The sequence below is a fragment of the Siphateles boraxobius genome, unplaced genomic scaffold (genome assembly GCF_051911475.1).
Source record: "Siphateles boraxobius isolate OS27281-9 unplaced genomic scaffold, OSU_SipBor_1 197, whole genome shotgun sequence".
Classification (NCBI taxonomy): domain Eukaryota; kingdom Metazoa; phylum Chordata; class Actinopteri; order Cypriniformes; family Leuciscidae; genus Siphateles; species Siphateles boraxobius.
The window spans coordinates 195,817-212,965 of NW_027508807.1; the positions used below are offsets into that span (position 1 = coordinate 195,817).

General features: G+C 45.7%; 1 protein-coding gene across 1 annotated transcript; it reads left to right on the top strand.

Moving 5' to 3' along the window:
- The first annotated feature begins 3,623 nt into the window (after positions 1-3,623).
- cops6 (COP9 signalosome subunit 6) lies at positions 3,624-16,783 on the top strand. Its single transcript, XM_077235518.1, has 10 exons — positions 3,624-3,726; positions 4,619-4,744; positions 4,934-5,065; positions 6,059-6,147; positions 6,221-6,283; positions 10,829-10,876; positions 11,679-11,793; positions 12,664-12,756; positions 13,037-13,137; positions 16,314-16,783. The coding sequence occupies exons 1-10, from the start codon at positions 3,660-3,662 to the stop codon at positions 16,452-16,454; spliced, it is 975 nt and encodes a 324-aa protein (XP_077091633.1). The 5' UTR covers positions 3,624-3,659; the 3' UTR covers positions 16,455-16,783.
- Positions 16,784-17,149: the final 366 nt, after the last annotated feature.

Consider the following 17,149-nt stretch of genomic DNA (forward strand, 5'->3'; position numbering starts at 1 on the left):
AACATTGAGACTGTCTGAACTTTTACAAAGGATATGCCATACATTAAACTTTGCTTTTGTTCCAGCCTTTAATGATGATTTTTATAGCTGTGATTTTAATATGTATGATCACACAAGAGAACGCCACTTATTCCTGAGGAGCGTCTCGACAGATTCTGGAAGATTTCCAAGATCCTGGAACAGATTCAGGAAGATTTCACAGATCCTGAAAGAGATTCGGGAAGATTTCACAGATCCTGGAACACATCCAGGAAGATTTCACAGATCCTGTAACAGATTCAGGAAGATTTCACAGATCCTGTAACAGATTCAGGAAGATTTCCCAGATCCCGGAACAGATTCAGGAAGATTTCAAAGATCCCGGAACATATTCAGAAAGATTTCACAGATCCTGCAAAAAGATTCAGGAAGATTTCACAGATCCTGGAAGAGATTCAGGAAGATTTCACAGATCCTGGAAGAGATTCGGGAAGATTTCACAGATCCCGGAACAGATTCAGGAAGATTTCACAGATCCTGGAACAGATTCAGGAAGATTTCACAGATCCTGGAACAGATTTAGGAAGATTTCACAGATCCCGGAACAGATTCAGGAAGATATCACAGATCCTGGAACAGATTCAGAAAGATTTCACAGATCCTGGAACAGATTCAGGAAGATTTCACAGATCCTGGAAGAGATTCAGGAAGATTTCACAGATCCTGGAAGAAATTCGGGAAGATTTCACAGATCCCGGAACAGATTCAGGAAGATTTCACAGATCCTGGAACAGATTTGGGAAGATTTCCCAGATCCCGTAACACATTCAGGAAGATTTCACAGATCCTGGAACAGATTCAGAAAGATTTCACAGATCCCGTAACACATTCAGGAAGATTTCACAGATCCCGTAACACATTCAGGAAGATTTCACAGATCCCAGATTTATACATTAAACTTTGCTTTTGTTCCAGCCTTTAATGATGATTATTATAGCTGTGAGTTTAATATGTATGATCACACAAGAGAACGCCACTTATTCCTGAGGAGCGTCTCGACAGATTCAGGAAGATTTCCAAGATCCTGGAACAGATTCAGGAAGATTTCACAGATCCTGGAAGATTCAGGAAGATTTCACAGATTCAGGAAGATTTCACAGATCCTGGAAGATTCAGGAAGATTTCACAGATCCTGGAAGAGATTCGGGAAGATTTCACAGATCCTGGAAGAGATTCGGGAAGATTTCACAGATCCTGGAACAGATTCGGGAAGATTTCACAGATCCTGGAAGAGATTCAGGAAGATTTCACAGATCCTGGAACAGATTCAGGAAGATTTCACAGATCCTAGAAGAGATTCGGGAAGATTTCACAGATCCCGGAACAGATTCAGGAAGATTTCACAGATCCTGGAACAGATTCAGGAAGATTTCACAGATCCCTGAACAGATTCGGGAAGATTTCACAGATCCAGGAACAGATTTGGGAAGATTTCCCAGATCCTGTAACACATTCAGGAAGATTTCACAGATCCTGGAAGAGATTCGGGAAGATTTCACAGATCCCGGAACAGATTCAGGAAGATTTCACAGATCCTGTAACAGATTCGGGAAGATTTCCCAGATCCCGTAACTCATTCAGGAAGATTTCACAGATCCCGGAACAGATTCGGGAAGATTTCACAGATCCCTGAACAGATTCGGGAAGATTTCACAGATCCTGGAACAGATTTGGGAAGATTTCCCAGATCCCGTAACATATTCGGGAAGATTTCACAGATCCTGGAACAGATTCAGGAAGATTTAACAGATCCTGGAAGAGATTCAGGAAGATTTCACAGATCCTGGAAGAGATTCGGGAAGATTTCACAGATCCCGGAACAGATTCAGGAAGATTTCCCAGATCCTGTAACAGATTCGGGAAGATTTCCCAGATCCCGGAACAGATTCGGGAAGATTTCACAGATCCCGGAACAGATTCAGGAAGATTTCACAGATCCCGGAACAGATTCAGGAAGATTTCACAGATCCCGGAACAGATTCAGGAAGATTTCACAGATCCTGGAACATATTCAGGAAGATTTCCCAGATCCTGTAACAGATTCGGGAAGATTTCCCAGATCCCGTAACTCATTCAGGAAGATTTCCCAGATCCCGGAACAGATTCAGGAAGATTTCCCAGATCCTGGAACACATTCAGAAAGATTTCCCAGATCCTGGAACAGATTCAGGAAGATTTCCCAGATCCTGTAACAGATTCAGGAAGATTTCCCAGATCCTGGAAACACATTCAGAAAGATTTCACAGATCCTGGAAACACATTCAGAAAGATTTCACAGATCCTGGAACAGATTCGGGAAGATTTCCCAGATCCCCGTATTCAGGAAGATTTCCCAGATCCCGGAACAGATTCAGGAAGATTTCCCAGATCCTGGAACACATTCAGGAGAGGATGTGGTTATGGAGATGCTTTTCTGTGTTTTATGCAGTCAAACATGCTGTGTTTGAGAGAAAAACAATTTGTATTGTAATTACACAACAAAAAAGTTTGCAAATAATGTCTTTGTAAAGCTGTTTTTAATTGGAGAAATAAAGTAGAACTGAGGAAAGCAGTAAACGGTCTTGTTTTCTTGTTCTTCTGTTTGCTGTGAATCTCAGTTTCTGTCGGGTCATGAAACAACTAAACAGTAAAGACATCACTGTATTTCACTACAGATCTGCAGAATAAACACTATTTCACTACAGATCTGCAGAATAAACACTTTCTGCCTGTTACAATATTGCATCACTCACTAAAAAGTAAGTAATTGTTACTTGTTTACTTGTAATCCGTTACGTTACTTTTGCTTGTGTTCTCATCTGAGCTGGACTTGATTGATTGTTTTAATAAACAAAAAACCTGAAGTTCTGTTTTTTTAGTCAAATGTAAAGGCTGTTGTGTTCTATCTAGACGTCTCGTATATCTGTGTGTGTGTGTGTGTGTGTGTGTGTGTGTGTGTGTGTGTGTGTGAGTGTGTGTGTGTGTGTGTGTGTGTGTGTGTGTGTGTGTGTGTGTGTGTGTGTGTGTGTGTGTGTGTGTGTGTGTGTGTGTGAGAGTGAGTGAGAGTGAGTGAGTGAGTGAGTGAGTGAGTGAGTGAGTGTGTGTGTGTGTGTGTGTGTGTGTGTGTGTGTGTGTGTGTGTGTGTGTAATTAAGATTCAATTCAATTCACGTTTATTTATATAGCGCTTTTCACAATGTACATCATTTCAAAGCAGCTTTACAGAAAGTGTATGAGTCCTTATTAAAATTTACAGTGATCTGTCATCAGAGGTAACTCTACGTTATGTATTTCAGAAATGTATAATTTAGCGAAAATGTAGTAATTTAATGCAGATACAATGAGCTCATTGAAGTAATGAATACTTAAGATAATCAAATCCAAAAATCTGAACAAGTTGTGTTTTAAATTTCATGTTGTCTGAAAGAAGAATCCGTCGGTGTTTTATGTTTACCCTGCGTCCCAATGTGCATACTATCCATCCTAAATAGTATGTGACATTAGTAATTGTCAATACTATTTAGGGTGGATAGTATGCACATTATCCATGTTAAATCCGTTTTGCGCTCGAGCTGTTGGTGGCAGTAATGCGCCAAACATGGTTTGTTGGAGGCCAGCAAACAAGAAAAAGCTTGAGTGCGCATGCGCGGAGGTCAGACAGCCAAAATGGCGGCGAGTAACGGCGGTGGGATGGAGGTGGACGCGGCAGGTGAGAAATTCACTCGTGAGCGTCACTCAACGCGCTTCATTAATGATAGACTCGCTTTACAAACATTAACCAACACAGACGATCGCTTTACTGAAATCTCAGATCTCCAAGAACGGCCTGTGAGGCTCGCGCTGTTACTGACTGACGACGAAGGCTGGGGCTTGGTTCTGATTGGACAGCGACCGTCATGACTCCCGCCTCCTGTGCGGAGTCTCTCCTGTGATTGGCCGCGTCTGTTGCTCAGATCTGATGTTTTGGTTTTTGACGCTGTCATTTAAACTTAATAACAAACTTCACAGCGACTGAACACTCGTTCTCAGGAGTATTTGACCAAAATGATCTGAAGATATAAATGTAATTCCTCAGTATTAGAGTCATTAAAACGTGTCAAGTTAAAGATCTGAATGACTTAATTTCAGTCAGTATAAATTAATCTGTCATACTTAAATATAATAAATGAAATGGACACAAAGAGAAAGTTGTAGATATTTCAGAATATTAATGTGGCTGAAGGTGCGTTTTGGCCATACTTTATTGTGTTCATACATCTAAAATGATTTAATTGTTAGTACAATGTACTTACTGTGTTGATGTTGTATTGCAAAACTCTTGTGGGTTACGGGAAGGTCAAAAGTGTAATTATAAATGTAATTACAGGAATTAACTACAGCTGCAGGTATTTTTAAAATATAATTACAATATAAAAGCATGCATGTACACAATAAGTGCATTGGATCAAAGTATTAGTTTAAAAGTTATTATATAGCACAGCAGTTATAGACACCTTAAATAAACTGGGACCTGCTTTTTAATCTTCAGAAAGTTTCTCAGAACCATCTCATAGTAATAGATAAAAATTATTGATTGGTTTTACATCATTGTGTGTGTGCAGCGAGCCCCAGTGTGATGGCGTCTGGTGTAACAGGCAGTGTGTCTGTGGCGTTGCATCCGCTCGTCATCCTGAACATCTCCGATCACTGGATCCGGATCCGCTCGCAGGAGGGACGAGCCATCCAGGGTGAGTGTGTGTGTGTGTGTGTGTGTGTGTGTGTGTTTGCTGAGCTGCATAGTCTAATCCTCATCCTTAAAGGTAAAAACTGTTCACCGATGTAAAACAAAGGCATGTCTGTGTTTTCTATCTTTGATGAGACCTGAGTCTGGTTTGTTCATTATGAAACGCTGAGTAATCGCTCATGTGTGTTTGTAGTTGTCGGCGCTCTGATCGGAAAGCAGGAGGGAAGAAACATCGAGGTGATGAATTCATTCGAGCTTCTGTTTCAAACCGCAGAGGATCAAATTCACATCGATAAAGAGTATTACTACACTAAAGAAGAGCAGTGTGAGTATACCACACACACACTCACACACACTCTAGAGTTGTCATACCGCAACGATCCGCTGATAAACGCCTGCTCTCAAACGCTCGCGTGTGTGTGTCTGTGCAAGCGCTCGTGTGTGTGTCTGTGCAAGCGTTCGCGTGTGTGTCTGTGCAAGCGTTCGCGTGTGTGTGTCTGTGCAAGCGCTCGTGTGTGTGTCTGTGCAAGCGTTCGCGTGTGTGTCTGTGCAAGCGTTCGCGTGTGTGTGTCTGTGCAAGCGCTCGTGTGTGTGTGTGTCTGTGCAAGCGCTCGTGCGTGTGTGTGTCTGTGCAAGCGCTCGTGTGTGTGTGTCTGTGCAAGCGCTCGTGTGTGTGTCTGTGCAAGCGTTCGCGTGTGTGTGTCTGTGCAAGCCCTCGTGTGTGTGTGTGTCTGTGCAAGCGCTCGTGCGTGTGTGTGTCTGTGCAAGCGCTCGTGTGTGTGTGTGTCTGTGCAAGCGCTTGCGTGTGTGTGTGTCTGTGCAAGCGTTCGTGTGTGTGTGTCTGTGCAAGCGCTTGCGTGTGTGTGTGTCTGTGCAAGCGCCTCCGTGTGTGTGTGTCTGTGCAAGCGTTCGCGTGTGTGTCTGTGCAAGCGTTCGCGTTTGTGTCTGTGCAAGCGTTCGCGTGTGTGTGTGTCTGTGCAAGCGCTTGCGTGTGTGTGTGTCTGTGCAAGCGCCTCCGTGTGTGTGTGTCTGTGCAAGCGTTGATTGTGCATTGATGTGTATTTCCAACATGTTACAACGCTGATCATTGCAGTCAATCACAGACATATCTGATGAGTGCGTGAACACAACAGCCAATCAGAGGTGTTTATGATTCCGCTCAACAGCGCTAAATTTCTCACAACTCTATCACACACACACACACACACACAATCATGAGTATGAGTGTGCGAGTATGAGTGTGCGAGTATGAGTGTGCGAGTATGAGTGTGCGAGTATGAGTGTGTGTGTATTAGTGACGCTGTTTTTCCTCTTTCAGTCAAGCAGGTTTTTAAGGACATGGAGTTTCTGGGCTGGTACACGACTGGTGGCGCTCCTGACCAATCAGATATCCACATTCATAAGCAGGTGGGTGGAGCTGCAGATGAAGCACCTCCCATCAGTGTGTGTTGTCATAATTAAGATGTGTGTGTTTTTGTAGGTGTGTGAGATCATCGAGAGTCCGCTGTTTCTGAAGCTTAACCCCATGACCAAACACACTGACGTGAGTCACACACACACACACACACTCTCTCTCTCCTACACTCACACACGCACACTCATACTGGCACTCACACACACACTCATACTCGCACTCACACACGCACACTCATACTGGCACTCACACACACTCATACTCGCACTCACACACATACTCACACACTCATACTCGCACTCTCATACTCGCACACTCGTACTCGCACACTCGTTCTCGCACTCTCATACTCGCACTCTCATATTCGCACACTCATACTCGCACACTCGTTCTCGCACTCTCATACTCGCACTATCATACTCGCACACTCATACTCGCACTCTCATACTCGCACTCTTATACTCGCACTATCATACTCGCACTATCATACTCGCACTCTCGTATTTGCACTCTCATACTCGCACTCTTATACTCGCACTATCATACTCGCACTATCATACTCGCACTCTCGTATTTGCACTCTCATGCTCGCACTCTTATACTCGCACTATCATACTCGCACTATCATACTCGCACTCTCGTATTTGCACTCTCATACTCGCACACTCATTCTCGCACTCTCATACTCGCACACTCGTTCTCGCACTCTCATACTCGCACTCTCATACTCGCACACTCATACTCGCACACTCGTTCTCGCACTCTCATACTCGCACTATCATACTCGCACACTCATACTCGCACTCTCATACTCGCACACTCATACTCGCACTCTCATACTCGCACTATCATACTCGCACACTCATACTCGCACTCTCATACTCGCACACTCATACTCGCACACTCGTTCTCGCACTCTCATTCTCGCACTCTCATACTCGCACTATCATACTCGCACTCTCGTATTTGCACTCTCATACTCGCACACTCATTCTCGCACTCTCATACTCGCACACTCGTTCTCGCACTCTCATACTCGCACTCTCATACTCGCACACTCGTTCTCGCACTCTCATACTCGCACTCTCATACTCGCACTATCATACTCGCACACTCGTATTTGCACTCTCATACTCGCACACTCATTCTCGCACTCTCATACTCGCACTCTCATACTCGCACTCTCATACTCGCACTCTCATACTCGCACTCTCATACTCGCACGCTCATACTCACACTATCATACTCGCACACTCGTATTCGCACTCTCATACTCGCACTCTCCTCTTCGCACTCTCCTCTTCGCACTCTCGTACTCGCACTCTCGTACTCGCACTCTCGTACTCGCACTCTCGTACTCGCACTCTCATACTCGCACTCTCGTACTCGCACTCTCGTACTCGCACTCTCATACTCGCACGCTCATACTCACACTATCATACTCGCACACTCGTATTCGCACTCTCATACTCGCACTCTCCTCTTCGCACTCTCCTCTTCGCACTCTCGTACTCGCACTCTCGTACTCGCACTCTCGTACTCGCACTCTCGTACTCGCACTCTCCTCTTCGCACTCTCGTACTCGCACTCTCGTACTCGCACTCTCGTACTCGCACTCTCGTACTCGCACTCTCCTCTTCGCACTCTCGTACTCGCACTCTCGTACTCGCACTCTCGTACTCGCACACTCGTTCTCGCACTCTCATACTCGCACTCTCATACTCGCACACTCGTTCTCGCACTCTCATACTCGCACTCTCATACTCGCACTATCATACTCGCACACTCGTATTTGCACTCTCATACTCGCACACTCATTCTCGCACTCTCATACTCGCACTCTCATACTCGCACTCTCATACTCGCACTCTCATACTCGCACTCTCATACTCGCACTCTCATACTCGCACGCTCATACTCACACTATCATACTCGCACACTCGTATTCGCACTCTCATACTCGCACTCTCCTCTTCGCACTCTCCTCTTCGCACTCTCGTACTCGCACTCTCGTACTCGCACTCTCGTACTCGCACTCTCGTACTCGCACTCTCGTACTCGCACTCTCGTACTCGCACTCTCGTACTCGCACTCTCGTACTCGCACTCTCATACTCGCACTCTCATACTCGCACTCTCATACTCGCACTCTCATACTCGCACACTCGTTCTCGCACTCTCATACTCGCACTATCATACTCGCACACTCGTATTCGCACTCTCATACTCGCACTCTCCTCTTCGCACTCTCATACTCGCACTCTCATACTCGCACTCTCATACTCGCACTCTCATACTCGCACTCTCATACTCATACTCGCACTCTCGTACTCGCACTCTCGTACTCGCACTCTCGTACTCGCACTCTCCTCTTCGCACTCTCGTACTCGCACTCTCCTCTTCGCACTCTCCTACTCGCACTCTCATACTCATACTCGCACTCTCATACTCGCACACTCGTACTCGCACACTCGTACTCGCACTCTCGTACTCGCACTCTCCTCTTCGCACTCTCATACTCGCACTCTCATACTCGCACACTCATACTCGCACTCTCATACTCGCACACTCATACTCGCACTCTCATACTCGCACTCTCATACTCGCACTCTCATACTCGCACTCTCATACTCGCACTCTCATACTCACACACTCATACTCGCACTCTCTCATACTCGCACACTCATACTCGCACACTCATACGCGCACACTCATACGCGCACACTCATACGCGCACACTCATACTCGCACACTCATACTCGCACTCTCATACTCGCACTCTCCTCTTCGCACTCTCATACTCGCACTCTCATCCTCGCACACTCGTACTCGCACACTCCTACTCGCACACTCCTACTCGCACTCTCGTACTCGCACTCTCGTACTCGCACTCTCCTTTTCGCACTCTCCTTTTCGCACTCTCCTCTTCGCACTCTCGTACTCGCACTCTCGTACTCGCACACTCCTACTCTCATAGTCATACTCGCACTCTCGTACTCATACTCGCACTCTCGTACTCGCACTCTCCTCTTCGCACTCTCGTACTCGCACTCTCCTCTTCGCACTCTCATACTCGCACACTCCTACTCGCACGCTCATACTCGCACTCTCATACTCGCACACTCATACTCTCACTCTCATACTCGCACACTCATACTCACACACTCATACTCGCACTCTCATACTCGCACTCTCCTCTTCGCACTCTCGTACTCGCACTCTCGTACTCGCACTCTCGTACTCGCACTCTCGTACTCGCACTCTCGTACTCGCACTCTCCTCTTCGCACTCTCGTACTCGCACTCTCGTACTCGCACTCTCGTACTCGCACTCTCGTACTCGCACTCTCGTACTCGCACACTCGTACTCGCACTCTCCTACTCGCACTCTCCTACTCGCACTCTCGTACTCGCACTCTCCTCTTCGCACTCTCGTACTCGCACTCTCGTACTCGCACTCTCATACTCGCACTCTCATCCTCGCACACTCGTACTCGCACACTCCTACTCGCACACTCCTACTCGCACTCTCGTACTCGCACTCTCCTCTTCGCACTCTCGTATTCGTAAATTCGTACTCGCACACTCGTACTCGCACACTCCTACTCTCATAGTCATACTCGCACTCTCGTACTCATACTCGCACTCTCGTACTCGCACTCTCCTCTTCGCACTCTCATACTCGCACACTCGTACTCGCACACTCCTACTCGCACGCTCATACTCGCACTCTCATACTCGCACACTCATACTCTCACTCTCATACTCTCACTCTCATACTCTCACTCTCATACTCGCACACTCATACTCGCACTCTCATACTCGCACTCTCCTCTTCGCACTCTCGTACTCGCACTCTCGTACTCGCACTCTCCTCTTCGCACTCTCGTACTCGCACTCTCATACTCGCACTCTCATACTCGCACTCTCATACTCGCACTCTCATACTCGCATACTCGTACTCGCACACTCCTACTCGCACGCTCATACTCGCACTCTCATACTCGCACACTCATACTCTCACTCTCATACTCGCACACTCATACTCGCACTCTCATACTCGCACTCTCCTCTTCGCACTCTCATACTTGTACTCTCATACTCGCACTTTCGTACTCGCACTCTCGTACTCGCACTCTCCTACTCGCACTCTCCTCTTCGCACTCTCGTACTCGCACTCTCGTACTCGCACTCTCGTACTCGCACTCTCGTACTCGCACTCTCGTACTCGCACACTCGTACTCGCACTCTCCTCTTCGCACTCTCGTACTCGCACTCTCGTACTCGCACTCTCGTACTCGCACACTCATACTCGCACTCTCGTACTCGCATTCTCATACTCGCACTCTCATACTCGCACACTCATACTCGCACTCTCCTCTTCGCGCACTCATACTCGCACTCTCATACTCGCACTCTCATACTCGCACTCTCATACTCGCACTCACACACATACTCTCACACTCAGTCGCACACTCATACTCGCACTCACATACTCACACACTCATACTCACACACTCATACTCTCTCATACTCGCACACCCATACTAACTCACACACATACTAACACTCACCCTCGCACACATACTAACACTCATGCTCGCACACACACTTATACACAACACACTCACACAGAATGTGTTTCTGAATTCTGACCTTTGACCCATTATGTGCAGTTGCCAGTCAGCGTGTTTGAGTCTGTGATTGACATCATCAGTGGAGAGGTGAGTGAGTCTGTGTGTAGTTTTGTTTGTGTGTGTCTGTGTGTAGTTGTGTTTGTGGTCTTGATCGCATAATTTTTAACTTAGAACTTAATGAACAAGAATGTGCAAATGTTTCTATATGTTTGTGTACCTTCAAATGTGCTCTAGAGATCAATATTTGTGTTGAACTTGTCATGAAAGGAATGTTGCGCTCGTCTTCTCTCCTCTATTGTGTCGTATATTGAGAGAAACGCTTCTGGAACAAGAACACATGTGGGCGGGGCTTGGTTGTGTCTGTGGGGAGTTGATTGGATGGTTGTGGTTTGCTATTGGCTGATCTCATGTGAGTGACAGGTTGCCCCGCCCACACCATCAGAGAAGAGAATAGATGCTGCAAGAGGAACTGATTCTGATTCAGGATTATTAACACAATAATAATGTGCATCGATTAAAAAAATGTATTTCATAAAAAAAAGAAGAATTGTCCATTTTGATTTCATGGTGACTTTATGGAGCTTATGACTGTCATGAGTTGCAATATTGAGGTTCAGTAAACGTCTGTGTAAATGTTGTGTGGCATCTGTCTTTGACGCTATGTTTGAACTAAATCCAATCCAAATAAACTTTGTTTTTCAATTTAGTACATAGTCACTCATAAATGAATAAAATTACACAAGGGAGCTCTTGAGATGAACTGAGGCTCGACATGCATCGAATGTTCAGGCTGATCAGATCTTTCACATGATGATCACAGCTCATCTGAAAACTGCTTTAGTTTGGAGGTCAGAGGTCGTGAGCTTTTGTCCTGTGTTGATCTCGCTAGGCGACGATGCTGTTCGCTGAACTGCCGTACACACTGGCGACAGAAGAGGCCGAGCGCATCGGAGTCGATCATGTCGCGAGGATGACGACGACAGGATCAGGAGAGAACTCTACAGGTACACTCACACTCTCTCTCACACACACACACACACACACACAGATTCACACACACAGATACACACACACAGATTCACACACACAGATACACACACACACACACACACACACAGATTCACACACACACAGATTCACACACACACACACACACACACATATTCACACACAGATTCACACACACACACATATTCACACACAGATTCACACACAGATTCACACACACACAGATTCACACACACACACACACACATATTCACACACAGATTCACACACACACACATATTCACACACAGATTCACACACACACACAGATTCACACACACACACAGATTCACACACACACACATATTCACACACAGATTCACACACACACACACATATTCACACACAGATTCACACACACAGATTCACACACACACACAGATTCACACACACACAGATTAACACACACCCACAAACAGATTCACACACTCACACAGATTCACTGAGATTCACAGATTCACACACACAGATACACACACACACACAGATTCACACACACACACACACACACACACACACACACACACACACACACACACACAGATACACACACACACACACAGATTCACACACACACACACACACACACACACAGATACACACACACACAGATTCACACACACACACACACACAGATACACACACACACACACAGATTCACACACACACACACACAGATACACACACACACACACACACACACAGATTCACACACACAGCTACACACACACACACAGATTCACACACACACACACACACACAGATACACACACAGATTAACACACACACTACAGATCATGTGAGTGATTGTTGTCTGTGTGTTTCAGTGGCGGAGCATCTGATCGCTCAGCACAGCGCTATAAAGATGCTACACAGCCGCGTGAGGGTCATTCTGGAGTACGTCAAAGCCGTTCAGGCAGGTGAGTTACACACACACACACACACACACACACACCTGACAACACATCTTAAACTGTCATCTACAGTCACAAACTCTTTGCAGTGTGTGTGTGTGTGTGTGTGTGTGTGTGTGTGTTATTTTTGAATTTAACAATACTATTACAACTTTACTTTCTTGTTATCTCTGTAAAGCTGCTTTGAAACAATTTGTATTGTAAAAGCGCTATATAAATAAAGGTGACTTGACTTGACTTGATCTACAGTCACAAACTCTTTGCTGTGTGTGTGTGTGTGTGTTAGGTGAAGTCCCGTTTAATCACGAGATCCTGCGGGAGGCAAACGCTCTGTGTCACCGTCTGCCTGTTCTCAACACACACAAGTTCAAGACCGACTTCTATGATGTAAGTGTACACTAAAACACACTCTCACAATCACTCAGACACATACTCACTCTTACTCACACACTCTTACTCACACACTCTTACTCACACACTCTTACTCACACACTCTTACTCACACACTCTTACTCACACACTCTTACTCACACACTCTTACTCACACACTCTTACTCACACACTCTTACTCACACACTCATACTCACACACTCATACTCATACACTCATACTCACACACATACTTTCACTCACAACCTTATACTCGCACTCTCTCACACACACTCTCACACTCATACTCACACACTCATACTCACACACACATACTCGCACTCTCTCACACACACTCTCACACTCATACTCACACACACATACTCGCACTCTCTCTCACACACACACTCTCACACTCATACTCACACACATACTTGCTCACTCATACTCGCACTCATGCACTCATATTCACACACTCGTACTCACACTCATACTCACACTCATACTCACACACTCATACTCACACACTCATACTCATACCCTCCTACTCACACCCTCCTACTCACACACTCCTACTCACACACTCATGCTCACACACTCATACTCACACTCATACTCATACTCACACACTCATACTCATACTCACACACTCATACTCATACTCATACACTGATACACTCATACTCATACACTCATACTCATACACTCATACACTCATACTCACACACTCATACTCACACACTCATACTCACACACTCATACTCACACTCTCATACTCATACACTCATACACTCATACTCATACACTCATACTCATACACTCATACTCACACACTCATACTCACACACTCATACTCACACACTCATACTCACACACTCATACTCATACACTCATACTCATACACTCATACTCATACACTCATACTCATACACTCATACTCGCACTCGCAACCTCATACTCGCCATCTTTCACACTCATACTCACACTCATACTCATACACTCATACTCGCACTCTCTCTCACACTCATACTCGCACACTCATACTCGCACACTCATACTCGCACACTCATACTCGCACTCTCATACTCGCACTCTCATACTCGCACACTCATACGCGCACACTCATACGCGCACACTCATACGCGCACACTCATACGCGCACACTCATACGCGCACACTCATACTCGCACACTCATACTCGCACTCATACTCACACACTCATACTCGCACTCATACTCATACTCGCACTCATACTCACACACTCATACTCACACTCATACTCACACACTCATACTCGCACTCATGCACTCATACACACATACCCACACACACACACATACTTGCTCACTCATACTCGCACTCACGCACTCATACTCACGCACTCATACTCACACACTCATACTCACGCACTCATACTCACACACACATACTCACACACTCATACACTGATACACTCATACTCATACACTCATACACTCATACACTCATACTCACACACTCATACTCACACACTCATACTCACACACTCATACTCACACTCACACACTCATACTCATACTCACAGACTCATACTCATACACTCATACTCATACACTCATACTCATACACTCATACTCATACACTCATACTCATACACTCACACACTCATACTCACACACTCATACTCACACACTCATACTCACACACTCATACTCATACACTCATACTCGCACTCGCAACCTCATACTCGCCATCTTTCACACTCATACTCACACTCATACTCATACACTCATACTCGCACTCTCTCTCACACTCATACTCGCACACTCATACTCGCACACTCATACTCGCACACTCATACTCGCACACTCATACTCGCACTCTCATACTCGCACTCTCATACTCGCACACTCATACTCGCACACTCATACGCGCACACTCATACACGCACACTCATACTCGCACTCATACTCGCACTCATACTCGCACTCATACTCGCACTCATACTCACACACTCATACTCACACACTCATACTCACACACTCATACTCGCACTCATGCACTCATACACACATACCCACACACACACACATACTTGCTCACTCATACTCGCACTCACGCACTCATACTCACGCACTCATACTCACGCACTCATACTCACACACTCATACTCACGCACTCATACTCACACACTCATACTCACACACTCATACTCGCACTCATACTCACACACTCATACTCGCACACTCATACTCACGCACTCATACTCACGCACTCATACTCACGCACTCATACTCACGCACTCATACTCACGCACTCATACTCACGCACTCATACTCACGCACTCATACTCACATACTCATACTCGCACTCATACTCACAAACTCATACTCACAAACTCATACTCGCACTCATACTCACAAACTCATACTCGCACTCATACTCACACACTCATACTCGCACTCATACTCACACACTCATACTCACAAACTCATACTCGCACTCATACTCACAAACTCATACTCGCACTCATACTCATACACTCATACTCGCACTCATACTCACACACTCATACTCGCACTCATACTCACACACTCATACTCGCACTCACAACCTCATTCTCGCACTCATGCACTCATACTCATACACTCATACTCGCACTCATACTCACACACTCATACTCACAAACTCATACTCGCACTCATACTCACAAACTCATACTCGCACTCATACTCACACACTCATACTCGCACTCATACTCACACACTCATACTCGCACTCACAACCTCATACTCACAACCTCATTCTCGCACTCATGCACTCATACTCACACTCACAACCTCATACTCACAACCTCATTCTCGCACTCATGCACTCATACTCACACTCACAACCTCATACTCGCACTCTCTCACACACACACTCTCACACTCTTACTCACACACACATACTTGCTCACTCATACTCGCACTCATACTCACTCACTCATACTCGCACTCATGCACTCATACTCGCACTCATACTCACACACACATACTTGCTCGCACTCAAACTCACACACTCACACACACACTCACAGACTCACTCTCACACACTCACTCACACACACACAAACTCTTCAGAGGCTTGAACAGATGAATCACATTCACACACTGTGACCGAAGTACTGTTGTCTGATCTGAGTGTGTGTGTTGTGTGTGTGTGTGTGTCCTCAGCAATGTAATGACGTGGGTCTGATGGCGTATCTGGGATCAATCACCAAAACCTGCAACAGCATGAATCAGTTCATCAACAAGTTTAACGTCCTGTACGACCGTCAGGGCATCGGCCGGCGCATGAGAGGCCTGTTCTTCTGAAACACTCCGTCTTCTGCTCTCTCTCTCCCATCATACCCTGTGCTCTCTCGTCCTTCATATCCTCTACTCTCTCGTCTTTCATATCCTCTGCTTTTTCTCCCATCATATCCTCTGCTCTCTCTCCCATCATACCCTGTGCTCTCTCGCCCTTCATATCCTCTGCTCTCTGTCTCCCATCATACCCTGTGCTCTCTCGCCCTTCATATCCTCTGCTCTCTGTCTCCCATCGTACCCTGTGCTCTCTCGCCCCTTCATATCCTCTGCTCTCTCTACCATCATATTCTGACTGTTCCTGCTGTTTGACAAATAAACATGATGTTTTTGTGCAAGACTGTCTGTTTATCATTATCTGTGCATGTCCAGATATGAGACTCAACCCTCAAGTCGGGTTTATTAATGATAGATTCTTTCAGAGCTGTTTGCATAACATCTGGTGCTCATCCTCCATTAGATGAGCGTCTGTAGATCAACACACACTTTAACCCACGAGATCAACAGAGTCTTGGTGAAGTCTTTACACTGATCTCCTTCTGGAAACTAGAGTTTTAAAGAAAACTTCCTAGATATTCATTAAAACAATGAAGTGTTTGATAAATATTCAAAAAATATTTCCCAGATGAAAGTAATTTAAAAACAGTGCTGTTTTATGAGCTCAGTTATCAGGTCAGTGAGACAAATTATAAATCTAATGTGTG

Excerpts from the sequence above, each read along its gene's own strand:
- cops6 (XM_077235518.1), top strand. The coding sequence starts at position 3,660 with ATGCGCGGAGGTCAGACAGCCAAAATGGCGGCGAGTAACGGCGGTGGG. Across the intron at positions 3,727-4,618 it reads GATGGAGGTGGACGCGGCAG|CGAGCCCCAGTGTGATGGCG; the intron begins GTGAGAAATTCA and ends GTGTGTGTGCAG. Across the intron at positions 6,148-6,220 it reads ATATCCACATTCATAAGCAG|GTGTGTGAGATCATCGAGAG; the intron begins GTGGGTGGAGCT and ends GTGTTTTTGTAG.